We start from the raw sequence: 17007 nt of genomic DNA, 5'->3' as shown, positions 1-17007 counted from the left end.
TTGCCGGTAGTCTTAAATGAAAGGGATATGACTTATGCTCTAAATACAGAAATACAAGCATCGTACACTTCTTGGAATTTCAAGGAGAACTTACTCGAAAGGTTGACTAAGAGTAGTTCTCCCCTTTGCAAGGTTTTGGCATAGCTGCATAGGATTTTCTAATATTAAAAAAGGCCATAAATATCTTTTGGGGATTCCTTAAACGTTTCGAAACATTTTTGTGCATTCTGCCCTGAGGTCTTGCTTGAAGGTCCTTTCCTTCTCTAGAGATCCATTTACTCTGTTAGAAATCTAGCATATGTATTTCCCAACTCGGAAAACCCCGTAGACTCTTCCTTCAACACACATTCTCCCCCTCCACATTGAAAATACATATCAATTTCAAATCAAAGTATATTTTCAAAAAGTGGGCATACCCTTACAAAAAATTAACATGTACCGCTGCGTACAGATTCCGGTATGCGCACAGAAATATACTGATTGCTGTTGGACTGCTGTCGATTCTCCTGCCATCATTGGATACCTCTATATCTATATAAAGGGTAATTATACAGGAGATCCAACACCTTTCTTCCTCATTGGCAACGCACCCATCAACGACAACGCCAAAAGATGGCCAGAAGTGCGACATGGCCACCCCGTCGTGGTATGACAATCATCCCATTAAATGGCATTGCCTTCCTCTTTCTTTGTTGGGGGGTGCCGGTGGCGTTGACAAGTCGCGAATGTTGTCCGCTGAGTGCATTAAATACATATATATATTATTCTATATATGACTATGTCTGGGGGCAGAATGAGGCACTGGGCATGTGGCTTTCAGTTGCTTTGAGGCAATGCGATTGTGAGGTACGGAAATTCCACAGGAGAATTTCCACAATCACAAAGGAGACAAATAAATAGAAACAAAAACAGAGGGAAAGAAAGTAGAACCAAAAAAAAAAAGATTAAAATGATTTCCCTGGTTTTTAGAAGATTGCTGAGAAAAGGTTGTGCCCCAAGTTAGATCATAGCTTAAATCGAATGAATTCTCTACTTCTATTTCAATATATATCCTCCTGCCATTTCAGATTGCGATTGCGGCTGCGTGGATTCGTACAACATCAGCCACGGCCCGACAGCAGTGCAACAACAGCAGCAGCAGCAGCATCAGGAAGGAGGCAGCCATCAGCAGCAGCAACAACAGCAGGTGCCACACCACAGCAACAGCCTCAAGACGGCGCACACAAAGGTTGCCACATCGGGGGGCCATGCCAATACGCAGCCCCCCAGCAAAAGGTCGAGCAGTGGTGCCGATGGCGACTATCAATTGGTGCAGCACGAGGTCTTGTATTCGCTTTCAGCGGAATATGAGGTGGGTAATCCGCGACGATACATCCTTGGGGAGTTTTCTAAACATTTCTTTTTATCCCCTTGTGTAGGTCCTTGAGTTCCTGGGACGTGGCACCTTTGGTCAGGTGGTCAAATGCTGGAAGCGTGGCACCTCTGAAATCGTTGCCATTAAGATACTGAAGAATCATCCGTCGTATGCACGTCAGGGACAGATTGAGGTGTCCATTCTGTCGCGCTTGAGTCAGGAGAATGCCGACGAATTCAATTTTGTGCGTGCCTTCGAGTGCTTTCAGCACAAGAATCACACATGTCTGGTGTTCGAGATGCTCGAGCAGAATCTGTACGATTTCCTCAAGCAGAACAAGTTCTCGCCGCTGCCTTTGAAGTATATAAGACCCATTTTGGAGCAGGTAAATTATAGCGTAAAGATAGCTTTAAACAATCAATGACTTATCGCTCGCTTTTCCCTCAAGGTACTGACGGCCCTGTTGAAACTCAAGCAATTGGGTTTGATTCATGCCGATCTGAAGCCCGAGAACATAATGCTCGTGGATCCAGTGCGTCAGCCATATCGCGTCAAGGTGATAGACTTTGGCAGTGCCTCGCATGTGAGCAAAACGGTGTGCAACACGTATCTGCAGTCGCGCTACTATCGTGCACCAGAGATTATACTGGGACTGCCCTTCTGTGAGGCCATTGACATGTGGTCGCTGGGCTGTGTGGTGGCGGAGCTCTTTCTGGGCTGGCCCCTGTATCCCGGCAGTTCAGAGTTCGATCAGATCAGGTACATCAGCCAGACGCAGGGTCTGCCCACAGAGCATATGCTGAATAGCGCCTCGAAGACCTCAAAGTTCTTCTATCGCGATGTGGACTCGACGTATCCGTTCTGGCGGCTCAAGACCACCGAAGAGCATGAGGCAGAGACCAATACGAAGAGCAAGGAGGCAAGGAAGTACATCTTCAATTGTCTGGATGATATTGGGCAGGTGAATGTGCCCACGGATCTGGAAGGGGGACAGCTGTTGGCCGAGAAAACCGATCGCAGGGAGTTTATAGATCTCCTGAAGCGTATGCTAACCATCGACCAGGAGCGACGTCTGACCCCCGCTGAGGCATTGAATCATTCATTTACACGGCTCACGCATCTGGTGGATTATGTTTACTGCAACAATGTGAAGGCCTCTGTCCAGATGATGGAAGTGTGTCGTCGCGGGGATTTCCATACGTAAGATAATAGCTCTAAGATCTCTCTCCAATTGATTGATTGATTGATTCTACATTTTCTCTTTTCTCTTTGCAGCGTACAACCTGCTTCTACTTTGGTCACCAATTTCGTGCCCAGCAGCACTGAGAACATGACATTTACGATCAACAATCAGCTGACCAGTCAGGTGCAACGTCTTGTGCGTGATGGCCGCCCGCTGGCCTACGAGGGTCTCTATCAGATCTACAATGGCAGAAGTGTCGCGCGGCAGTATCCGCAGGCGCGCACCGACAGCTTCCAGCATCAGCTGGTGTCGAATATTCTCTGCCCGCCGTCGTACCAGGCGATGGCCAGCCCCACGAAGCATGTCGTGGTGGGCAGTGCCACCATGCAGCCGCCGTTGCAAGTGCCACCGCAGCAGTATGTGAATGTGCCAGTGCCCGTGTCGATGGTGGAGCCCACCTCGGGCCAGAGGATGCTGCTCACGAATCGAGTGCAGGCGAGCGGCGTGGCATGGCCGCAGACGGGCAGGCAGATGGCATTGGTGCCCTCGTGGCCGCAGCAGGCGCCAGCGCATTCGCTGATTGTGGACTCAACGCCGCTTTTCAATGTGGAGGAGATCTATCCCAAGCATCATCTCAATTTGCCACGCAACGATCTCAAAAAGGAATCGCCGGCTCATCATTTAGCGTGAGTATCGCAGCCCCTGCCCATGCCCAAGTGAAACCCCTCTAAGGTTCTTCTGTTACTTGCAGCAAGGGCAACTCTTATCGCGTGCCGCGTCACGAGAAGAAGGAACACCAGCAGCTGTCGCCCGTAAAGAAGCGCGTGAAGGAGAGCTCACCGCCGCATCAGCAGCGCTATCAGCGAACGGCTCACGTGTCGCCGCAGTACCACACGCATCACAATTGCAATTATGGCGGCAACTACGGCAGTGGCGGCAGTGGCACGGGTGGATCAGTGGTGGCCTCATCCGGAGGAGGAGGAGTTTCTGCGAGCAGTGAGTGATTGATACGGGATTAAATAATGTGAATTAATGAACCTTTTTGTTTGTGTTTCGTTTTGTAGATATTCCCAGCAGTTCGGGCGGATCGCATCATCATCATGGCGCACCAGTGGCGCATGTGCAGCAGCCGTATAGCGCCTCATCGGGCGGCCATCATATTGTGAGCAATTGTCAGGCGAATGGAGGCTACCAGCAGCCGCTCACACATGCCCCACATCCGCAACAGCAGCAGCAGCACCAGCCGCAGCAGCAGCAGCAGCAACAGCAGCATCCGCAACAGCAGCAGCAGTCGCATGTGAAGCAACAGCCGACGATCACCATCCATGATACGCCCTCACCGACGGCAGTGATTACCATTTCGGATAGCGAGGATGAGGGTGGGGATAATGGTGCAACGACAGCAGCGCCAGTGAAGCAGCGTGCGCATGCGCAGTCGCAGACGAGCAGCAGTCTGATGCAGCAGCAGCAGCAGCAGCAGTCGTCTGTGCCACTGCATTGCCAGAGGAGCACCAACCAGAGCAACGTGCAACAGCAGCAGCAGCAACAGCAGCAGCAATCGATCAATTATGGTAATGCCCAGAACAACAACCAACAAAACCACCATAGCCACAACAGCCACCAAAACCACCACAGCCACAGCGCAAATAACATCAGCTCCGGCCACATGCCACCAAGCTCCACTGCAACAAGCTCCTCGGCCTCCTCCTCGAGCAGATTGGGGAGCGGCAGCGGCAGCGGCAGCAGTGGCAGTGGCAGTGGCAGCGGCAGTAAGGGTAGTAATAGCAGTAATAGCAGTAGCCACCACAGTAGCAACAGTAGCAATCCTCATCATAACAGCCACCACCACCACCATCATAATAATCAGCCGCATTCGAATGGAAGTGGAAATGGAAATGGAAATACGGGATTCGGGATTGGTGCAGCAGCAGCAGCAACAACAGTTACAGCCACAGCCCTTGATATGGCCACAGCCGCCTCCTGCTCGCAACAGCAACAGCATCAGCCACTGCCTGTGCTTCATGTTCTGCCTCAGCCACAGCCACAGCCTTTGACTCTGCCACAAGCTCCTTTGACTCTGCCTCAGCCTCAGCATCTGCAGCAGCAGCAGCAGCAGCAGCATCTGCAGCAGCAACAGCATCAGCAGCAGCAGCAGCCGCCGCATTCACATTATCAATCATCGACATCATCCTCCTCCACTTCTGCTTCCACTTCCAATCACCAGCCATCGCTACAGCAGCAACAGCCACAGCCACAGCATCTGCACCACCATCACCACCATCATCATCATAGCCATCATAGTCAATCCCAGAACCAGTCCCAATCCCAATCCCAATCATCCTCTGCTGCTTCCTCCCAATCCCAAACTTCTGCCTCTGCCTCTGCTCTCCTTGCCCCTGTCCCACTACCCGTGCCCCTACCTCTACCCCTACCCCTATCCGTCTCTACGTCTCAGCCTCAGCATCTCAGTCGCAGCCATAAGTCATCGCACGTCCAGCTAGTAATTCCATGCGTAACCGTAGGTGAACACGATCCGGAGGATGCCCGTCGACGCCATCATGCAGCAGCAGCGGCGGCCATTGCCGCAGGAAGCCCCAAGCATCATCATCACCAACAGCAGCAGCAGCAGCAGCACCATCAACATCAGCAGCAGCCACCACAGCAACAGCAGCAGCAGCAGGTGCAACAACAGCCGCCGCCCAACATCAAGTACGAGCCAGGACAATCGCAAAAGAAACGCATCCTAGCGATGGCCCAGAGCGAATGCAACTACCAGCCGCAGCCGCAACAACAGCAGCAGCAGGTGCAAGTGCAGCAGCCGCAGCCATCCGCCAGTCTGCCGCACATTCCGCCAAAGCAGGAACCGGCAGAGTTCTATCCGGAATATGCCCCCCAGCAGCAACAGTTGGACACGAAACGCTCTTCGTGGGCGCCCACATCCTCCTCGGCTGCACCGCCACTGGCGCATCCAAAGCGAGAGGCACCCTCGGCTGCGCCCATTAGCTATGTGGCACCCGCTGTGGCGCCACCCCTGGCCCACTCGAAGAGCAGCTCGTCGTCGTCATCGTCGTCGATTAGTGCTGCGGCTGCAGCGGCCTCCTGGGGTGCACCTCAGGTCTACCGCCAGCCATCGCAGCCGCCGCCAGGAAGTGTGCTATCCCAGCCGCCAGCTGCACCGCATCACCATCACAGCAGCCACAGCCATCATCATCATCAGGCTGGGACACCGTTGGGCGGCTCGCCCTCGTCCACGGCAGCGGCGACCATGCTGCAAACGGATATCTATGCGCAGGGCGACATTTATCGCCGTCCCACGGTGTTTGTGTCGCAGGCGGCGCCCAGTTATGCGTACGCCAACAGAGCAGTGGTGGCGCCACCACCCGCACACAACAGCAGCAGTCGTCAGGTGAGTGGCAGGAGATTAGTTAATTCTTTCTTTGAAGATTCTTGCGGTCTAATGAAGGGCTTCCTTGTGTCTTTGTAGGTGATACCATCGCATCCGTTGCCAGCTCACATCCAGATACCCACGCAGTATAGCCAATTTGGACCACTCAGTCCTGCCCAGGTAGCCGCCGCCGGCAAGCATGCGGCGCACTTTGCGCCCACCAACATATGGTATGGGGCTGAGTAGGGAGCCACGAAAGTGGGTGACACGAACGAACAGAGGGTTAGGCGAGACGAGACGCGACGAGAGAGAGAGGGAGATGTGATGAGATGAGATGTGACACCACCAGCAAACCGCAAACCGCAAACACCGTCATCATGATCTGAGATCTTGAGAGCTCAAGAAACTCATTTAAATGATTCAGCGCTCGAGTGAGTCGAAAATGCCGTCACAATTAAAAGGCGTTTAAACCATTGAGATTGTCGGAACATCATGGAAGGGAATTCTTGACTCAATTGTGTATCCTTATTCATTCGCAGATCGTTTGTGGCCTCGGTTGAGGAAGGAGTGGATAACCAAAGCCCAGAGCTACAGCAGCAGCAGCAGCAACAGCAGCTACAGTTGACACAATGCTGGTGGTTTATGCTACTGATGCAACAGACGATAATACAACACAACAGCAACATGCTGCTAGCGGATAGCGAGGAGTCCATCACATCAGGAGAGACATCAGCAGCAGCTTCGGTCACATCTTCAGTGGCAGCAGCCACAACATCAGAAGCAGCAGCAGCACTAACAACAACAGCAGCAGCCTCTGTTTCTGCTGCAACAACATCTTCAGCGGCATTTAACATGTTTTGCAGAAGTGCTCGCCGCAAGCATTGAGACAGACAGAGACCCACAGAGATCATCGCCACGTCGCCAGTTCTTTCGTTGTCTGTGGATTTAAAAGTTATTTGTTTCGATTGGAGGATTTGGGAGATTTGGGGGAGAGCAACTCCACATCATTGGATTAACCTTTACGATTATTCAGTTTTATTATGTTTTATAATATTATAATTGTAAATGTAAAGAGAAGCATTCTTACACGCTCGCAAGTGTAAGACATGCATAGAGCCCATAGAGCTTCACTTCTCTCTCTCTCCATATATATATATATATATATATATATATATACATATGTATTCTCTATATATCTATATATATATATTAGATGTGTGTGTAGTTTTATCTGTATATTCAGATTGTTTTTTTTCCCCTCTTCTACAAAAAACGAAAGCGTTTCATTCTCTATGTGTGTTGTGTATATTTTATTGATACATACAAATATTCTCTACATATATTATAAATTATATACATACATATGCGCATATGTAATACTATAATTATGAATACTACAATATCAAACAATAACAACAACAACAATAACAATTTAATGGCACGCCAGCGACACTAACAAACAAAATGCTTAGAAATTCCTTAGACTCTTAGAAAGTACCTCAAAATACGAAATACGAATACGAGCAAAAATAATAAGCAAAAAACAAAATGCAACAGCAACAACAGCAACAGCCAACAACCAGTAACAAACAATACAATGTTAATGCAATTTGCCTTTTACACAAACAAGCAACAAGAACGAAAAAAGAGAAAACAAACAAAAATAGGAAGAAACCAATTCTATAGAAATCGTAAACAAATTGTAGAGTAACAAATGAAAATACCGCAAAAACCTTACTAGCAAACAACAAAGCAAAGCAAGAATAACTAAATAGACCCTAGGAATCGAAGAAAAACCTAAAAATAAATAAATATATATATATAGGAAATAGCTGATAGAAATAAAAAGGATATCTAGCAGTAGGACTTAGTAGGAGTAGGATGGCAATGAATGCGACAGTTTTTTTATACACACTCGTAAACACACTCATAGAAATAACCGCAATAAATATGCAAAAATATACAAAATACGATTAACAAATAAAGATTCTAAATTAAGTTAAAACCCACAAATAATTATAGGAACAATTGTACATATATATCGATATATAAATACGAAAAGAGTATCTTGTAACTAGAGCGTGAGAGAGCACTTTGATGGATGGAAGAGTTTTTTTTGTACGTTTTAAGCCCTGAGCACATCAGACGCATCAGAGCGCTTTTAGCCAGTCTTTGGATTGAATGTCAATAACCCTTATTAGTTTTTAAAGCTCAAGAATATAATTAATGATTTTTGAATGCCCCTTGCTGAAAAAAAAGAAAAGGTTTTTGGAAAACAGAAAAGAAAACATCTGTTATCCCCTTTAAAGTACTATGTATTCTTGATTAGAATTATTTCTATACGTGCAGCAGTGCCCCTCGGTTTGTTTGGCTTTGCTGCCTACCGGATTATTTTAAAATTATCGATCTGCAAGGGTATCAAATGCTTCGGCATCCGAAGAAGACTTTCTTCTTTTAACTATGTTTTCTTAGCACTCACCCTTCACCCCCATACGGCACAAGCAAAGACCTTTGAAATTATGTAGTCGATAAACTTATGGGAAAAGTTTTACTAAAGTACAAAAACAAAACAAAAAAAACAAAAATAACAAGCAATCTAGCAATAATCGATTAACATTTTTAGGCTTTATAATTTGTTCTTTTAAAAATTATGTTCTTTCGAAAAGTTAAAACCTGGAACCTAAATTCAAGTTAGGCTTTAGTACCGCTATAAAGGCAGGGGATCAACGGCATGATTGGGTCAACTTTGTGTAAATAATGCACGCAATTTTGATATGTACAAAACCTGGCTTACTTTACACACTTACACCCACTAAATCTTATATACCATATAGATACATATATAAACTATTGTAAACTTAAAAATCTTGTTAAATAGGTTTCCTAAAGTATTTTGTAGTTAGACCTAAACTTAAACGTGTCGTTGCGCATGCAAAATCTTTTTTTCCTATCCCTTAGAGAGGGCGGCACTTCCTAAATAAACATACAGAAGATACAGTTACAAAAGATACAGTTAACCGCAACCCCTAAGCCCCTTTTAAAAACCAACCACCCTTCTACCCTTCTAGTACAGCACCATTTTCGGGATTAGAAGGTTAGGGAGAGTTAAAACTCCAATTGAAAGGATCTAGCATATAATTATTGTGATGTAGTTTTTAACAAAAAGCAAAGAAATTGATAAAGATACCGATAAAGATAATGATATAGTAGAAGAGATGAAGAAGGAAAGGAGCGTTTTGCCAGTCGTCGTCATCGTCTAGAAATTAAACTACAAATTATGAATACAACAAACGTAATGGATATATGGATAAACGGATATATATAGCTATATGCATCAATATATGTTATCTAATTAGTGTGCAGGATTCAATAGCGTTAACAGAACAACAAAATAAACAAAAAATAAACCAATCGTTTTTTAAACAAACTTTTTAAAACAAGAGAAAAAAAACAGAACTTTTTGTAGTTTATAATTAAACGAAAGAAGGAACATTTACGAGTAATTAGCATTGTGTAGGGGCGGTAATTAAGAAAACGTTAGTGTTGTGAATATATACGAGTACATACAATATATAAGTACTATATAGATCTAGATGTGGTATATACAATGCATATATATTTTGTGTATAAAAACAATAAACGGCAATAAACAAGCAGCTAACGATTGTCATAAACAATAATGAGAAGAAAAACGCAAAAACCAATTAAAAAATTCAAGTAATTGTAAAACGAAGATTCAGAAAGATTCTTAGATATACGGAAAACGGGATAGGATGAGTTCTTTTTTTATAGAAATTTTATGGACCATTCAAAATATAAATAAATATAAATTAACAACAACAAAATAGGAATAAACATAAATGCTGTATCCAACCCCTGTTCGTAGTGAGAGAACGTAAAGTTTTGTCGATTCTGTGTTTTTTCGTCCTGCACTTTTTTCCTGTCAATCGGTGTGTGTAAAACGTTCATATATTGTTCATATTTATATGTGTGTGTATATCTTACAATTAAATAATGTATCTGTATCTGTAATGGAACAACTCAATGTTTTAGGAGCAGCAACAAAGAAATGAAAAACGAAATTAAAGAAAATAAAGAAAAAGAAAACAAAAAACAAATCAAGAACGCTTTAAATGTAACAAAAACGAAACGTTAATAGACTTACAAAACAAACAAAACAAATTAAATTTATAACAAAATTAAATTGATAATTAACGAAAACAAAATTCAATTTACATATATTTAAAAGAAACAAAATTCAATTTATATTTAACAACAAAAAACTCACACTCGATACACGAGACAGCTGCAGACTTTTGTGGCACACTGTATGATAAATTTGACATTTAAGCGAGCAAACGTTATAGGAATATAGGAAGAGAAGGATATCCAAATCCAGGAAACACTAAACACTCTAAATATACGTATATAATAGAAATGCGAAAATGTTTTAACGTGTAGCCTTAATATTTGTACTCGTCGTCCTTTCGATTTCCAGCAACAGAAACAAAAAATAAAACAAAACAAAACAGCATGAAGAGATAGCAGTAGAAAATGATGTGTAACTATAACGATACGAATACGATTACGATATGAATATATTAATATGAATATGATATATACATATATATATATAAAGCTAAAGCTAATGCTTAACGGTGTTTACTACAATATTTCTTATGTACTTGTGTTTATAATCATAATCTGCATTGATAGGATGAGTTGCCTTTATCTGACTATTTTAACATTTTACACATAAAATTTACTTTTACCTTTACCTTTAACTTTACCTTTACATTTTGACTTGTACTATTTTTTGTGTGTCGTTTCTTTTGCCTAATGTTTTTTGTGGTCCATAATGGTCCACAATCATACATTACATATATAATGCATAATGGAACATAAACCATATGAATATATAAATATTTACTTACTATTACCAGAATTATATATATACATATATATGCTTACCATTTACTTATGTCCTACCACAAAATACATATATAAACCGATATTCATAACGCAATTATGGAATCCCTGTTTTTGGTTTTATTATTTTCCTTGAATTATCCTTTATTTTTCATGACATTTCGTTTGAAGAACACCAAACACCAAATGATGAAACAACAAATACAACATATATCCCACCAAATTACGAATGGAGTAAAAATCTTAATGTTTAGCAAACAAACAACAAAAAAAAAACTTAATAATAATTAATCGTAATATTGTGCAATACTATCGATAGCAAAAGCCCAAAAACAAGCAACAAACAAACAATGCCATTGTGCAAACAATTTAGGTTTAGGTTTAGTTTTAGTGTAAAGCTTCAGCTGATTTAGGATTTAGTTGAAAGACCAACCAGGTTTCTGCAGATTATATAGATTGATTTCGCACACAAACACCTCCCCCCGAAGAACAACAACAACCCCCAAAGGCCCCACGATGTTGCTTAATTGACCAACAATTGATGAGCTTTTATTGGAAAGTAATAATAATCGTATTTTTGGTTTTGCATTTACCAGAACACACAACATAAATGGAATCAGTAAAAGTACACTTAAAGTGAGAGGTACAAAACCCGAACTGGAAATCAAAAAGCAGATTTATCAGATACGAATAGTTGGAGTACGACGATGTTTTTGACAAACAAGATTGATAATTACCCGTCCATAATTAGATTTCGTTTCGTTAAAGCGCTGAACCTGAACTGAATGCTGGATTCAGGCAAGTCAGGACAGCAGCAGAATCGAATAGCGGGGGCCCTTCTCCTTATAGCATAATGCTTTAGTAATAACTTAAGCTTCGTAATTAGGTTTAATCTACCAGTAATATATAGATGGATACGTATATGATATGATATAATCTTCGTGTTTCCTTCACTTGAAGAACTTTCTCCAACAAACTCTCTTAAAAATTTTGTGGTTCGGATTGAAATTAGATGTTTTTTAATAAACAAAACACTCGAAAAAAATAACACGTATGTACACATATTACAAAATGGATAAATCAATGGATATATACATACATATATATATATTTTATTAAATACAAAATTATTTCCTAACAAAACGAAAAGGAAAAGATAACCGAAAAATGTTGATGTGTGAAATTTATAAGACTAGCATATTTCCTACCTAAAAAAACAACAACAATATACATACATACGTTATATATATATATATACACGGATATATGATAACTAGCAGCTAGAGCTGAGATCATACTCATAGACGGACATATACAAGCATACATATACACACACATACGAGTACTATGGCTAAAACGGTAAAGATATTGAATTTAAAAATAATGATTGTACCTTTTGCTGATTTCGAAACCAAAAAAAAATGGCAGAAATCGAGAAAAGATATAGAGTATGCGGATGCGAATGTAAAGATATGTATTGGCATTGCAGGTGATGCAAAACGTAATCGAAACAATACATATAGGTTTTAATAGATCGATCAGAGAATGAGAAGGGAGCACCTTTTATGGGATTTGCTACAATAAACGATTAATGTATAGATGTACTTGTAGCGATGGTAGCGATTGCGCAGTTTCAGATTAAAGAATTTAAATATTTTTATATACGAAATCGATTAGTGGTAGATCTCTACTCAAAAACGGGATATGTTTAGCATAACCTACTATAGCGCAAGCGCAATGGCTTTGCATTCGAAAGTAAACCAATGACGGGTAATCAAAGATCGCACACACACACACAGAAACACTGACACTACTAAACACTCAAACATACACTAATGGATAGTATGAATAGTATAGAGGATTTCCTTTCGCAAGGGCACCAAGTCATATTCCTCCATGCATATAAGTACTCGCTCTTGGACACACTCCTTTTAGCATCTATAGATATCTAGCCTTGTTAGGATTGCGATTAGGAATCATTGATTTTGTCAGGGTTCTAGATTCTGTGGATACGCGTAAGAGATCCTTAAGGAATGGAAGGAATAAATTGGAAATTAAATTAGAAATTAATCATTTCCAAAATCCATGAACAAGACAACATCACCAACACTTTATCAACAATACACCAACAGTTTATCAACAATTCACCCAGAAATAACCATCTACTCCACAAATATTCACCAACACACCACACAACTCGAATCACAACTCTAATCGTACTTTAATCGACGTTTTACGTATTCTAATCGTATCTCTATGAATGTGTACTGAATGTTTTTACTTGGTGTCCATCTTGTTTTTAGGCATAAGGGAAACGGAAACCGAAACGGAAATAAACATGAAATTCAAAAACTTATATCAAAAACCAAGCACACCGATACATTTAGCATTGTAATTGATAAGGCTATCGATATTAGCGTTTAGTTTTATGCGAATCAAAAAATATATATATATACAAACAAATATATATATATGTATATGTGTCTGTATCGTAATCAGATATGCGTACCTTTGGATCAGAGAAGGCCGCCGGCTAATTTATCGAATACAAGTAATCGTAGGAGAATAATATTGTATCGAGACCAAAGAAAAACCAAAAACCCAAATCGAAGCAATGAACAGCAACATTTGTATTTATGTATAGTTCCCTACTCCCTCCCTCTAACCAACAAATAAACCTATAACAATCGAGTTCCGATTTCAAAGATAGAGATAATAAACTCCACTCCATGTGTAAGCTCCAGTTAAAAAAAAGAACACTTAGTGGAAGTGTGTGTGACCGCGTCTAGATAATTGATAGAATAGATATGATAAGAACTTTTGACTTTTATGGCTGTTTAGAGATTTTATAATACGTCTATATCTATATAGATATTATATATGTATACATACGATATATATATAGTATAAATCAGACATTTTCGTAAATTATTTACATACTCAAAGACACAAACAAACAAAAACCAAAACACATAGAACATTCAACACATAGAAGATACAACAACAACTAACCAAAAACGTTTTTTCCCCCGGGGGGGGAATGGGAATTCGAATTTCCCCTCAAATTGATTTTCGGCTAGTTCTGGGCTTGGAAAAATCCCTCCTCCCCTCCTAAAAAACATGACACACACACACACACTGTGGGGTTTTCTGTGGGAGGGGGGGCCTCGTCTTGTCTCTTTGTAGCAAAATAGAGAAAAACAAATCGAACATTGTGAAATTTAGTGTCTTTACACTTTAAAGAGAAAATATATACAACCAGGAAATGGATTACTTAATTAAGAATTGTGAATGTAGAAATGCCTATATCTAAGCATCACACACACACAAACACACACACACAAACACACACACACAGAATACAGACACACTAGCGGGACACACAGTTACACTTATACTCATCTACACACAAACATAGATACGGATGCATAGCCATCCGTACCACAAATTATAAAATAATTAACGTAACATACTCTCGTACATATGCCTAAAAGGATAAACAACGTGTAGTAATCTACAACAGCAAAGTGCAACAGCAACGGCAACAGCAAACAAACAGCAAATGCAAATGCAACATTAAAACCAATTACAAATCAATGTCTATATATGAAATGAACAAGAATATATGTACATGCACGATATGTCGTATATACCATAAATATATGTATTTGTGTATATGGCAACAAAAGCTATCAAATTGAAAGAAGAAACATAATTATATAAAAAAAATAATACAAAAGAAAAGAAAAAGAAAGCAAACAAAAAAAAAAAACCAAAGAAATAACAAAACAAATACAAAACAAATTATCAAAAGAAAATTAAAAAGGATTTTTCATGTAATGGGTGCAATGGTGCAATAAGAAAAGGGAAAAGGAAGATCCGGGAAGAACAGCCTATAGCCTATGACTATCCGCCTTACATAGGTTGTAAGTTAAAAGTAAAGCTTCCCACTAAATTCTTCAAATATTGGAAGCTCACTTTAAACAAATTTCTTATACAAATATTTGATATTTTTTGCCTGTAGAGAATTTTTATTATTAATTTATTCTTTGTTTACTCTTGCGCTGTTGTTTACTTATATGTAAAATCTCCTTTTCCATTTCCAGGAGTTCATTGCCCGATGTCCAACTCAACTTATCCCTTGGACAGCTACTTTGAGTAGCCCAGGATTCTTCGACTCTTCAAAGGTATGTCTTTCCAAACTCTTATTCTAAGTAGACATTAATGCGCTGGGGCAGTAAAATCAAAGGCTTTTTATCTCGGACACGTCTAAAATGTGAATAAACATAGAAGTCTTTGCTTTTGATTCGTTTCATTGCCTTTGAAAAGTGTGCCCTGTCGATACAGTCTGGCTACGCATTCGTGTGGTAGTCCCAAAAAGTATTAGTTGTGTCCTGGCTAACTGAAAAGTTGAAAAAAAAACCCTACAAAATTTATTTTCCACCGAACAAACAATTTTTGTGTGTGGTTAACGATCAGGTTCAGGTCAGAAGAGAGGACATCAACGAGTGAGTATGGAATTTATCGTAGCACAGATCGCAAAAGATAGTCAGGCTTGTGTTATGGCTTCGTGTCCCTTTCTAAAGTACATTATGGGGCAGACTCTGTCGGAGCCGGTGACCACCAAGAACACGGCCGAGTGCGAGAACGGTGCCTACCGCGTGGGCTCCAGCAGCATGCAGGGCTGGCGCATCGAAATGGAGGATGCCCACACCCACATCCTCTCGCTGCCAGAGGATCCCACAGCAGCGTTCTTCGGAGTCTACGATGGACACGGTGGCGCCGGTGTGGCCAAATTTGCGGGCTTGCATCTGCATCAGTTCATTACCAAGCGGCAGGAGTACTTTGACAACAACGTGGAGGTGGCCCTGAAGCGTGGCTTCCTCGACTTCGACAAGGAGATACTGCAGAATGGATCCTGGCAACAGAAGACAGCCGGCTCCACTGCCGTGGTGGTGCTGATCAAGGATCAGCGTCTCTACTGCGCCAATGCTGGGGACTCTCGGGCCATTGCCTGCGTTGGGGGCAAGGTGCGCGCACTCTCCGTGGACCACAAGCCCCAAGACGAGGCGGAGAGCAGCCGCATCCTGGCCGGTGGCGGTTTCGTCGAGCTCAATCGCGTCAATGGCAGTCTGGCCCTCTCCCGGGCCCTTGGCGACTTTATGTACAAGCGGAACCTCTATATGCGGCCGGAGGAGCAGGTCGTCACCGCCTATCCCGACGTGGAAGTGGCGGATCTTACAGAGGACTGGGAGTTTGTGGTCCTCGCATGCGATGGCATCTGGGATGTGATGTCCAATCAGGAGGTGGCTGACTTTGTGCGCACGCGCATCGGCTCGGGCATGTCTCCGGAGTGCATTTGCGAGGAGCTGTTGAACAGCTGCCTGGCAACCGACTCAAACGTGACCGGCCTAGGAGGCGACAACATGACCGCCATACTGGTCTGCTTTCTAAACGACAAAAAATACGAGGACCTGGTGGCACGCTGCGGCGACACCAAGCAACACGTTGATGGTGTGGGCGACATCAATAAGAGCCCCACCGTTATGGGCACTTCCAGATCCCTATTGGATGACATCTAATCACTCAAAATGAGGTTTGTTTTTGGGGCTATGACAACTGACACACACACACACACACACACAAGGGCTGGGCTGGCATATACGATGCGTAGGGTACACGGGATCTTACACCTAGAGCACACACTGCTCACTGCACACGGCTATTCAAAATTCTGCAGTTTCGTTAATTTAATAATTTAATAAACAGTTCAGCTCTATGCTTAGAAATCCACTGTCCAAAACGAACCAGAAATCACCCACAAGAATTAGCGCTAGGGTATTTGGTGGCATATACGAGACACATGATACTCACGATCATACACGGACAAAGCCATTCAATCCGCACTCAACACATTGATTTTATTCCAAATTTGGCAGTTGCTTTGTTAATAATTAAATACACATCAAATGAAAGGATCAACTTTAGCCTTGGAAAACAAGTCAACTCTCAAACACATTGCCAGATTATTGCCAAAATTCAGCCACAGCAATACAGACCAAAGGCCATTCAATCCGCTTTCAACCAAAATTGTTTAGTTCCTTCGTTAAATATTTAATAAATTAATTGTTCAAATGGAAGTACATATAAGCTTCA

At 42.0% G+C, this 17007-nt stretch overlaps 2 protein-coding genes across 5 annotated transcripts in view; both read left to right on the top strand.

Moving 5' to 3' along the window:
- LOC111068797 (homeodomain-interacting protein kinase 2) overlaps nt 1-9555 on the top strand; it is a 43328-nt gene extending 33773 nt beyond the window's left edge. For 2 of the 3 annotated variants that reach the window (XM_022358524.2, XM_022358523.2), the window contains exons 3-11: nt 1068-1351; nt 1419-1739; nt 1803-2554; nt 2630-3223; nt 3289-3533; nt 3602-4108; nt 5060-5943; nt 6022-6353; nt 6462-9555. In XM_022358524.2, the coding sequence (XP_022214216.2) occupies nt 1068-1351; nt 1419-1739; nt 1803-2554; nt 2630-3223; nt 3289-3533; nt 3602-4108; nt 5060-5943; nt 6022-6168 (3734 nt within the window). In that variant the 3' untranslated portion in view covers nt 6169-6353; nt 6462-9555. Of the gene's footprint in view, nt 1-390; nt 543-1067; nt 1352-1418; nt 1740-1802; nt 2555-2629; nt 3224-3288; nt 3534-3601; nt 4109-5059; nt 5944-6021; nt 6354-6461 lie in introns of those variants that run through there. The other variant, XM_022358525.2, reaches the window with a different exon arrangement.
- A 5614-nt stretch (nt 9556-15169) lies between these two features.
- LOC111068753 (probable protein phosphatase 2C T23F11.1) lies at nt 15170-16962 on the top strand. 2 transcript variants are annotated; one of them, XM_022358455.2, is made up of 2 exons: nt 15170-15359; nt 15438-16962. In XM_022358455.2, the coding sequence occupies exon 2, from the start codon at nt 15444-15446 to the stop codon at nt 16431-16433; it is 990 nt and encodes a 329-aa protein (XP_022214147.2). In that variant the 5' UTR covers nt 15170-15359; nt 15438-15443; the 3' UTR covers nt 16434-16962. The 2 variants fall into 2 exon arrangements, with proteins under 2 accessions (XP_022214147.2, XP_022214145.2); XM_022358453.2 differs by having other exon boundaries at nt 15405-16962.
- Nucleotides 16963-17007: the final 45 nt, after the last annotated feature.

The sequence above is a fragment of the Drosophila obscura genome, unplaced genomic scaffold (genome assembly GCF_018151105.1).
Source record: "Drosophila obscura isolate BZ-5 IFL unplaced genomic scaffold, ASM1815110v1 contig_30, whole genome shotgun sequence".
NCBI lineage: Eukaryota > Metazoa > Arthropoda > Insecta > Diptera > Drosophilidae > Drosophila > Drosophila obscura.
This window is presented reverse-complemented; position numbering and strand designations above follow the sequence as displayed.

Excerpts from the sequence above, each read along its gene's own strand:
- LOC111068753 (XM_022358453.2), top strand. The coding sequence starts at position 15,414 with ATGGCTTCGTGTCCCTTTCTAAAGTACATTATGGGGCAGACTCTGTCG.